General features: G+C 33.8%; 1 protein-coding gene across 2 annotated transcripts in view; it reads right to left on the bottom strand.

Moving 5' to 3' along the window:
- Positions 1-10,665, bottom strand: part of Kif18a (kinesin family member 18A) — a 58,328-nt gene that overhangs the window by 2,809 nt on the left and 44,854 nt on the right. The window contains exons 14-16 of one of the 2 annotated variants that reach the window (XM_021153104.2): positions 5,568-5,979; positions 4,804-4,911; positions 1,202-1,311 (exon numbers count right to left, since the gene is read on the bottom strand). In XM_021153104.2, the coding sequence (XP_021008763.1) occupies positions 1,202-1,311; positions 4,804-4,911; positions 5,568-5,979 (630 nt within the window). The remainder of the gene's footprint in view (positions 1-1,201; positions 1,312-4,803; positions 4,912-5,567; positions 5,980-10,665) is intronic. The other variant, XM_021153095.2, reaches the window with a different exon arrangement.

Here is a 10,665-nt window from a genome sequence, read left to right as displayed (position 1 = left end):
CTAGGAATTTCATAAATTCATTCTTTTTAATAGCTGAGTAGTATTCCATTGTGTAAATGTACCATAATTTCTGTATCCATTCCTCCCTCAAGCACTCTTATCTACCATTATCTTTAACAATTCTATTTTAAGCTACGATTCGATTTTAGAACCTACACAATAGACATATCCTTTGAAAAAGTAAACAAGCATCATGCATTATCATAGCAACTAGCAAAATTAGGGAAAAAATAAAAGGTTTCATGTTAACCAGAGGCATATATGCTATCTCATGAGACTCCTTTAAATTCAAAGAGCTCTAAGTGTCTTCAGAGAAGAACCTTTTTCATTAATCCTTATATTCATTTTTGGACCTAGCACAAGATGAATGCTTTCATAAATCAGTAGTTTTTGAAGGGAATCATAGGAATTATAGTGCTGGAGACAGGTCTGGCTGGGCTTTGTGGTATAGAACTGGTTGATACAATACATTCGTAGTAAACAGAAAGCCTTTTGTTGCCAGGGACACATGTCTTTCCCACATGCGATTGAGGTATCCTTTATTAATATCTTCCTCAACTTATCTCTGGGAGTCATAATATGCTTACAGCTAGGAACACAGTAGAGACTATATAGTAATTACATAAATGACTCAGGCCAAATTTCAAAAACACAAAGACTGAGAGGAAACATGTCAAGTGGATGTAGTTTATTTATAAAGTATAGTTGATAGATATGGTGGCACATGCCAGTAAACTCAGCATTGTACAGCAGAGGCAGGAGTTCAAAACTAGCTTGTACTAGATATTAAGACCGTGTCTCAAAAACAAAAAAAATTAAAATATACATATACTATCTAGTTATCTATCTATCTATCTATCTATCTATCTATCTATCTATCTATCTATCGATCGATCCGATATAATACATTTAACCTTTATTTCAGTTATTAGGTTTGCAGTATGAGGCAATCCACACAACAGTAGTGGTCTGTAGAGTAACAAGCTGGGAAATGTAGTTCTGACTTCTGGCTCTACTTTAGCATTTGCACACTCTTGAATACCTACCTTCTAATGTAGTTTAAATTTCCTTTCCTATTATTTATATAAATCATTCATGTCCTGCCACAATATATTAAGGGAGATGTTTATGAAGACACAAAACCAAGGTACTATGATAGATAATTATGTAATTAAATATCAGATTAACAGCTTAGACATACCCACTTTCAGTCTGTTTTCTTGCATAGGCTTAACGCTTGAATTATCCCGTCGAATGCGTTTGGCAAATCCACAACTTTCATCAGATTTTAATGAAGCATTTGATGCAGAACTTGTGGGAAAAAGTTTACAATTTAGTTAAGGCATTCAAAACTATCTTTATTTATGTATGTTATAATAAAATTAAATACAGAAATAACAACTGTACAATCCTGTATAAGTAATTTGAGTCACTAAAAATACTTAAAAAATAAACCTAGTTATGATTTTAATGATGCTAATATAATTTAGGTAAGGTGACAAGGTCCAGGTAGCAATTGTGTAGATTATTTCCCAGGTGCTTTGCCACAAGGAACATATGCACTCGTGTTACTCACACTGTGGAGATATGTCACAAGGAGTGAAACGCACTGATGCCGAAGTTTGAAAATAACTAAAATATTGTTAAGATTACATTTCACTCCCAATTTAATCTGATAAAACTCAGTTTGGTAGATTTTGGAATACCAAGGGCCTTAGGCTCTAGTTTTCTTTCTTTCTTTTTTTTTTTTTTTAAAAAGTGAAACAATTTGTGAATAGTAGATAAAGTATACATGAGATATTTTAATATTTTAAAACTGTATTAGAACATATATACCCTAAATATGTACATGAAATCTACTAAGTGGAAAATACCAGAGCTTATTATTCTCAAGCTCATCTAATTGGGGGAAAGGAAGATTATAAAAAAAAGTAATTACGTACACATCTATCATTAATCTTTTTTAACCTTAGTTAATGGCAGGATATAATTATTAATACCAGAGGGAATGTAACAGAATAGTAACTAATAGTCTGTGAACAGTCAAGTTACTTTCTATATTATATTCTTTAATATTATTTCACAGTATTGGCTTCTCATGTGCTAGTAGTCATTAATATATTTATACCCACAAATACACAATTTATGTAACTAGCCATTTCTGAGAAAACATGTATTTAATAATGACTATGTTTACATTGTGAGAACATTATCAGTATAAACATTTGCAACATCGGAGTAGAAACATAAAGACCCAGAAACCTTAATATTAACCAGTGAGGAGAATGACAAACTCGAGACGCTATAAAGCAGTGCTACAGTGGGTGAACCAGATGCTGATGGTTCACTCATCTAACAACGCAAGTGAGACAGACTAACTGTCCAACTCAGACTGACACCTGAGCAAAGGACAGGAGTCACAACTGTTCCACAGACTACTCTTCTAACATTGCTAATGAGTGGGGTCCTGAAATCAGGGATGGGATTAAACCTAAAATATGCCTTGTTTATCCCTAAATAAGTACCTATGATAAACTTCCACTTTTTTGCCTAAAGGAAGCAGGTTATGACTTGTATTTGGAAAATCCAACTGCCAGAATCTGTTGTCTTCTATACATGGGAAGTTATTATGCAATAAGTGTTACCTGAACATTGCTCTGCTTATTGTATGACAGGTGGTCTTCTAAGCATGGCTACTAAGTAGCTCACAGTAGGTAGCACATATTGTGTGGATATACCGGATAAAGGTAAGGCTGACATATTAGGATGTAAGAGATAGCACAAGATCTCACCCTAGTCAGAATGGCAATGCAAAGAAAATTCAAATTGTCAATTTCTAGAACTTTCCATTTAATGCTTTCAAATCTTGGTTGATTCCTGGTCACTGAAACACGGAAAACAAAGCCATGGGTTGAGGGGATGACTGTATTACTCAGTTAAGTGCCACAGATAGACAGGGAAAAACAACTCATCTATATGCTTCAGGTTTCCTTTGTGCTATGTTTCGGAAAGGCAAGATAGGTTTCTAAATTCACTTATGAGAAAACACTTTATGAAGTATGAATAACTATGTTGTTGTAAATTTGTGTCCTGTAGCCCAAATGTAACAAGTCCACGGAAGGAAATAAGATATGTGTAAGAGTTAACACTACGTGTTATATAAGGGATAGTAAAAAGACCATTTCATATTTACTATGTTTTCTGATTGTACCTATGATATGCCATAAAACTTGGGCTACTCTTGTATTAATTACTTTTCTGATTTATAGTATTTTTTCAAATTGGTGACTTAATGGCCTTTGTAAGTTTAGGAAGAAATCTTATCAAATTTCCCCTATTCTTTTTCTTCTTTTGGAAACTGAGAACGGATATTTCCAGAAAGTAGTGTTCTACAGGTCTCCTCCACATGTCTGTTTTCTTTCTGTTTCTTCCTTTACTTGTTTAGGCATTTTTCGAAGCATCTACCCTCCAGCTCACTCATACTCTCTTTTGCTGGGACTAATCCATTAAAATAGTTGACATGAGCTTTAAATTTCAGTAAATTCTATCTTTGTGATTCTAGGATATCTTTTTGATTAATTTTGACAGATTACAGATTTTTGGTCAATATTCTATCTTATCTACTTTGCTGAAATGAATCATGCTTACAATCAATAGGCCACATTTGCTAATCCTTATCCATGTCACCTGTAGGTTACTGTTGCTTTGATTGGCTGGTTTCCTTTCTTTAAGCCATTTGGTTGTGTATCTTGACATTCTATTATTTTGGCTTAATGTTATGTGTGAATATTTGCATAGGTGCCAGATAGCATTTTTAGAGGTTAGACATTTGAGATTAGACACATGTGGAATGGATATAGAACACATGAATTTAACAAAGACTGAGTTGGTCTAAGATCTGTTTCAGGCTTTCAAAAACTAGTTTCTCTCTAGATTGTCCTACTCCTAGAGTACAGCACCTCACAGATTTTCTAATAAAATCCTTGGGTGTTTAAAAGGTCTCCTTCTGTATCTTTGACCTTAAATCTTTGTACCCCAGAATGTCAAACTCTGCTTAACACAGGGGTCTTTTAGCAGCTACTTGCAGTTTGATTCTCAACAGACCTTAGAAGCTAGCAAGCCTTAAAAAAGCAAAGGCCGCATAGAATGACTTAGGTCCCAAGCTCAGGGATACCTGCAATCACTTAAGTGGCTTCTGTTTGGTCTCTAGCCTTATGCTATGAACTGGCAAGTCCTAAAATAAAGGGAGTGTAGTAAACTAAAGTTGGCTTCCAGTAGCATGTTGCTTTCTTGGATGGTACATTTTCAAGTCCTTGACTACCATGGTTGTTTGCCAATGCCTTCAACGAGCTGTTAGTTGTATTTTATTTAGTCACTACAATTGAATGACAATTGTAATTGTTCTTGTGGTCTGATATAAGTTAGAGTGACATGGAAAGATAGCAGACTCATCACTTCCCTATTTTGGGTATGCATCAAAAATCATTAAAACAACTAAATTCTAGGAGCAAAGAAACTCAGGACAAATAATCAAACAATTGTCACCAGAATAAAAGTAAGAACTAAGTGACACTTTGGAAGTCAGAAGACTTTTCAATTTATATTTTTAATAACTTAAAAATGGGATACTTTATGTAAATTTCAAGTAGAATTCTTGGGCTTCATTCAGGTTTCCCTTCTATAACATAAATCCAGAGCTTCACTGGGCACTTCACTGAGTCCAACAATAATAAAAAGTCATGGAAAATGAAAGTATAAAGATAATCTTATATAGAGACCAAAACATTCCATGCTTCATCATACCTCATTTGTTTCCATTTCCTCTTTGCAGCAGTAGTCATTGCCATGTAGGACGGCACACTTGCTGATTCAGGCATAGAATCCTTTGTTGAAAATGAAGAAGACTCTATCCTAAACATTAAGAACGAAGAATTAAAGAGAACAGAATTGCTTTACGCTGCAAAGAGAAAAGTGACTTACACTTCTAAAATAAGAAAACCACTGATGTTAATATGTACAGTAAGATATTCCTCCATAAAATAAAACATTCTCTCAATTAAAAACACCAGTTAGATATGCTGTCAATAGATTTCTGCATTTCTTATAGTAAAGAAATGTAGAGGTATTTTTCTTCCCATATTTAGACTGGGTGTTTTTATGTAGTTGAATGCTTGCTTAAATGACATTCATTCAGTCATATATTAGATGGCTGACTATGCTGAATTGTGGATATTCCTCATCGATGAGTAAGCAGAGTAGTCTTTTTCATTGATGGCTTAGGATACACAGCATCAGAATATAGAGAACAAATGAAATTCTTCTTAAGGTCTCCTCTAGCTTAAGGAGGGTCAATAGAGTTAGAATATAAAATTTGCCATTTTAAAAAGTGGTTAATGTATCCACGCTCAACTTAAATGTAGTAAAGAAGCAACTTTTATATCAAAGAGAGGACAATTGATTTATGAAATACACCTCCAATATAAACAAAGAAGAAGAAGAAAGTTAACAGTTTGCAAGACTTTGGGGAAAGAAAACAACGACGAGTGTAAAGCACTCTGCTTTCGTACCTGTGCACACTGCTTTTGCTGCTTGCTAGTGGTTCTTGTTCGGGCCATTTATTCTTCAAGCCTCTGATGCTATCACACAGAGCAGATGTAGAGTACAAACCCTGTTTGCACTCAGTTCTGTTGAGAGGAGACTCTATTCTACACAGTGCTTTCAGGGAATTATCATTCATTACATTTGCAGACTGCGATGAAGCTCTCGTTAAGGATGGAAACAGGTCTTGAGCTTTTTTGCAGTCCTCTGGCGTATAAACAATAGGCTGAAGTTCTTTGCTGAAAGAATCATTGAGCTGTATACTTTCAGACAGTGCAGACTTCTGAGTATGTTGTACTTTCAAGGGAGAAGGAATTATTTTTCTTCTGGTTCTTCGTTGTGGAGTAATTTTAAGCAAGTTAGGTTCACTCACAGATGTGCCTGTGCAATAAAATTATAAAATTAAAAAGTTCAATGATGCATCAATAGTCACCCCAAAAATCTCAACAATTAAGAAAAATTAAATCACCAAGAACATAAATTTGATTGAAATCTTAAAGAGAATAACTAAGAAAGGAATACAATATGGCTAATTACTAACAACTTTAATAGTAAATTTACTGTATAAAGTATAAATTCTTAATAGCCATCTTTAGATTCTGTGTAAACACGATCAAATTTCCAACCATTTCTTTCAATTCACAAGCAATTTTCAGCATTGATGTTTGTCCTGGAGCTAAGAACAAGTACTTAGTATTTGTAGGTATAGATTTAACTAATCCTCCTGGGAATCCACACCACCTCATTAGAACTGAGTGGCCTTGTGAAGTAGGCAATGACCAAGAAAACCCTGCTTCCCTTGTGTTTGTCAACACCTCCATAGATTCTATGTTTTAAAAATAAATACAATTAAAACAACCGTGATTGTACAATCCTCTTAATTAAAGGCTTCTAGTAAAATTTAATAGAAACATGCTAAAGCATTTTTGGTGCTTGATCCAAAATTGAAAACAAATTGTTCTAATAAACTTAAAAGTTCTCAGAGACCTAGAAATGCTCACCATTTAAGCATATAAATTTTTCTCATATGTTTTATATTAACGTCCCAAATCATGACACTGTAAAAATATACTTTGTGAATGCTAATATACTTTTCTTATATTTGGTATTCTGCATGCATGATTGTGATGAACTTGAAGACAGCTGACATGAAATATTAGCTTAGCAAATACTGCTCATTGAAAAAAATATGTATTATTTTCACGTATTTTTAAAATCAGGAAGAAAAGCTCCCAATTGATGTTATTAGTTAATACTACTTAAGTACTGATAAAAGAACATATATACTTTAATAAGGCAACTGAGAACTCTAGCTAGGTAAAAATACATGTATGGCGAGGTGATAACTAGTACGTGCATTATTCTTATTATGATAGTTGTCAATTACCCTCTAGGAAATACAAGTTAGAAACAGGAAGAAAAAATGATTTCCATTCTACTAAGGAATTTGACTTTTCTGAGAACTAGACAAATGAGATCTAGATCTTAAAATAATTTTCCACTCCCTTTAACATGACATTTGTCAAATTTTCCATTACCAGATATTTTTATACTAATGCCACAGTGTAAAGACAGTCACTTTTCTCCACTGTGCTGCTACCACCAATTTGGTGGCTAATAATAGCTAGAAGATTAACTTCTTTTCCCATGAGAGACACAGGGGTATAGAAGACAGAAAACTATATTGAGGATAGAGAACTGAGTTACGAGTCAGGAGACTTGAATTCTATTTCTGGTTTTACCAAAGACCCAGTGAATGACCTTGGGCAACTCACTTTAAGTAGTGTGCACATTAATACCTTGTTGGAAAATGGAGATACTGTTATTGCACAGAAAAGGGATTTTCCAGGATTAGATGATAGGAATATTTAGGGTTCAATGCAATGCTCTGGAAATAAAAAGCGTTTCATATTAAAGAATTACAACTTTAATAACGTGGTAGTTTACTTTCTAATACTCTATCACTAACCAATTCAGTTATCTCTAAATAAATGTATTTCAAATATCTTTCAAATGATACAAAGTTTATCAAGATTGATAAATTGCAAAATAAACTGTATGTATTGGTGAACGAAGGACATGAATGTATTATTTGCCATGGAAGTATAATAACATACAAAACTTACCAAAATGGCACAAAAGATAAAGACAGCCATAGTCACCACTTTTCTATATGTTTAATGGGAGGAATCTCTGCAGTGAGACCTGGCAACTGACCACATGGAGGGCTATATTTTTTTTTCTACAGCAAGTAGTGTATGAAAATGAGAATCTCCAATAAGACACTTAAAAAGAAAAAACTAAAGACACTAGTTTTCTAGGAAAATATAAACATAAACTCAGCATCAAATTGTATTTGAGCAGAATTGGTTAAAGATAGAAATAATAATGTCATAACGGTTTACTTTTAGTTATAATTCTGTAATCTTAAATGTTAGGGTGGAGGACAGACATGGAGCGATAGGAAACATGATCAGATACTGAGTGCTGTGCTTGGCTGGCAAGAGCTACTATGAATATACAACATATATGAGAGAGAGCTCTCAGTTCTCAATTTTATTTAATTTAGATAAAATAATGAGATGGTGGTCAATTTAATACCACCTACACTGACTGGTTGATAAAGCCTTAGGAAATAGCAAAAACAAAACAAATATTTAAACTTTCACAAAAATTATACATTCAACCTACTGAAACTATATATAACATTAGGACCCACTTAATTACATCTTAAAACACATAAATCTTGAATAAGATTTCTACATTATATAATGACTATTCTTTAGCTAACTGTAATGCTTTAGAAAGGTACAAAAAAATTGGACAGTATAAGGTTAAGGTTACTCTAAAGTAACTTTTAAGATCCAGTGAATATGCTAGGCCTATGTTGACAAAGATTTTGCTGTACTTTTCCATTAGAAGGAAGGGGTATGTAGTACATTTCCAGAAGAGCTGTCTTGTGGCAGAAGCATCTAACTCAGCCTGAGAAAATGTTATCTACCAAGTGGAGATAACTTTATCAATCAAGGTTCCATGATTCTCAAACTGTGGACATGATAAAACGGAAACTGGAAGCAGATTATATTCTTTTATAAATGTCTCCATAAAAAGTCTGAAAAGCTTGCACACATATATAATCCTAGCCCTCAGGAGGCTAAGGTGGAAAAAGACTTGAGAATTCAAAGTCATTCTGAGCTATATAGGAAGATCCTGTAAACAAACAAACCAATCAGTGGGCAGGAGATGGAAAAGGAAAATCAGTAGGCAGACTACAGTTCATGTGAAAATGATGATTGCCTGGGTGGGGCAGTCACAGCAGTGATGGAGGAGTGTGGGAAACATGTTAGAATCAAGTTAGACACAAATGATATAATACATCTATTTATAACATTTTAAAAGCATGAATGGTTAGCTGTTTGTTAGAGGGACCAAAGTAGTTCAGGCAAGGAGTAAGTCATCTCTTAGTATCAGTGGGAACTGATTGCAAGATGGCGCTCAAATTCCAGCCTCCACATAATTCTTCTATAAAATGTGTTGGCAAGTGGGGATGGGCATTACTATGTTGTCTAAGATCATACTGAAATAAGATTCAGAAGATCCTTGTGTTTTGGTCTGCTAGCTGGGACTACAAGAACATACTTCTATGCACAGGCTTTCATAAGTAAAAGCACTTACAATAATCTCAACTTACCTAAGAAGAAAATATAAAGGAATGGCAGGTAATCCAGAAACAGTATGACACAGTACTAGACCTCTACTACAAGGGCGGAATTAAATCAATTAGGGAATAGCCAAATAAAACACAGAACATTCAAAAGCATCATAATCTTAATTTTGACAAAACAAAGCAAGTTCAGTTCCCAGCATTCACTTCAGGTGGAACACACCAGCTTGTGACTCCAGCTGATACTCTCTTCAGGTACAAACCCACATACAGACATGTGCAAATATATACAGTTAAAAGTGAAATCTTAAACATTTGTGATAAGGTTTTAAATAAATATTTGTTGGCTTTGACTGGTGAATGAAAAGAGTAAAGTTTGGATATTCCTCCTATTACCATCTCTCAAACTTCTTGAATTTTTATTTAAAAGAATATGAAGAAATAATATAGGTATAATAAAAACAATTCGGGCCGCCTATACATTAAAATGAACTATAGGAGAGTTTGACAAAGAAACATATGAACATAGTATTTATCAAAAAAGAAATACCTAAACACTTACAGATTACCTGTACTGCTCAGTGCATCATTTACTTCTACCCATAATCTACCTGTCCTACTTTAACATCTGTACTGTTGAAACATTTTACTTCTTCAGAAAGTCTATTTCAGTTGAAATAATTTCAGAAAGTAGAAAAAGTTCTCCTCTTCCTACAAGTAGTTTAAAGAAATATTAACATATTAATGCTTTGAATAGTTTTTAATCTTTTAGTTCTGTGAATCCGTAATTGAGTTACAGAGTTAAGTATTTATGCATATGTATATGACACTTTGGAACACAGTCAAATATATTTACTTTTCTGCTGTAATAAGTTGGATCTGAGATAAAAGCCAATAGTATAAGTGATCTATGTCTTCATTCCTCATGAATAAAAATTATAATACTTATCACACACATCAGTAGAAGCATACTGTTTAGAAACAATCTGTAAATACTGAAATGTTGTTATGAACTCTGTAGCATATATTCCAGAAAACAAACAGAAAGAAAAACATTTTTTTGCCTATTTTCTTTGAGTAGTTTTAAAAACATGTAAAACCACTGCTATTATTTTATTTTTTACTTATGTGTGCGTGGAGATGTGTGGGTATGCACGTGCCTGTGCGTGCAGGTGGCCACAGTGGCCCCAGGAGATACCTGAATTACCTCTAGGTAGTGAGTTACAGGAAGTGTGAACTAGCTGACGTGAATGCTGAGACCTAAGTTCAGACCCTCTGCAAGGGCAGTGGACACCTAACTTGGGAGCCTCTCATCAGCCCCTGGGTGAAATGTGTTAAGTGATTATCTTAGTAATTATGAAAACTATTTCTTTTTTTTTTTTTTTTTTTTTTTTTTTTTTTTT

This window comes from Mus caroli, chromosome 2, assembly GCF_900094665.2.
Source record: "Mus caroli chromosome 2, CAROLI_EIJ_v1.1, whole genome shotgun sequence".
NCBI classification, from domain to species: domain Eukaryota; kingdom Metazoa; phylum Chordata; class Mammalia; order Rodentia; family Muridae; genus Mus; species Mus caroli.
This window is presented reverse-complemented; position numbering and strand designations above follow the sequence as displayed.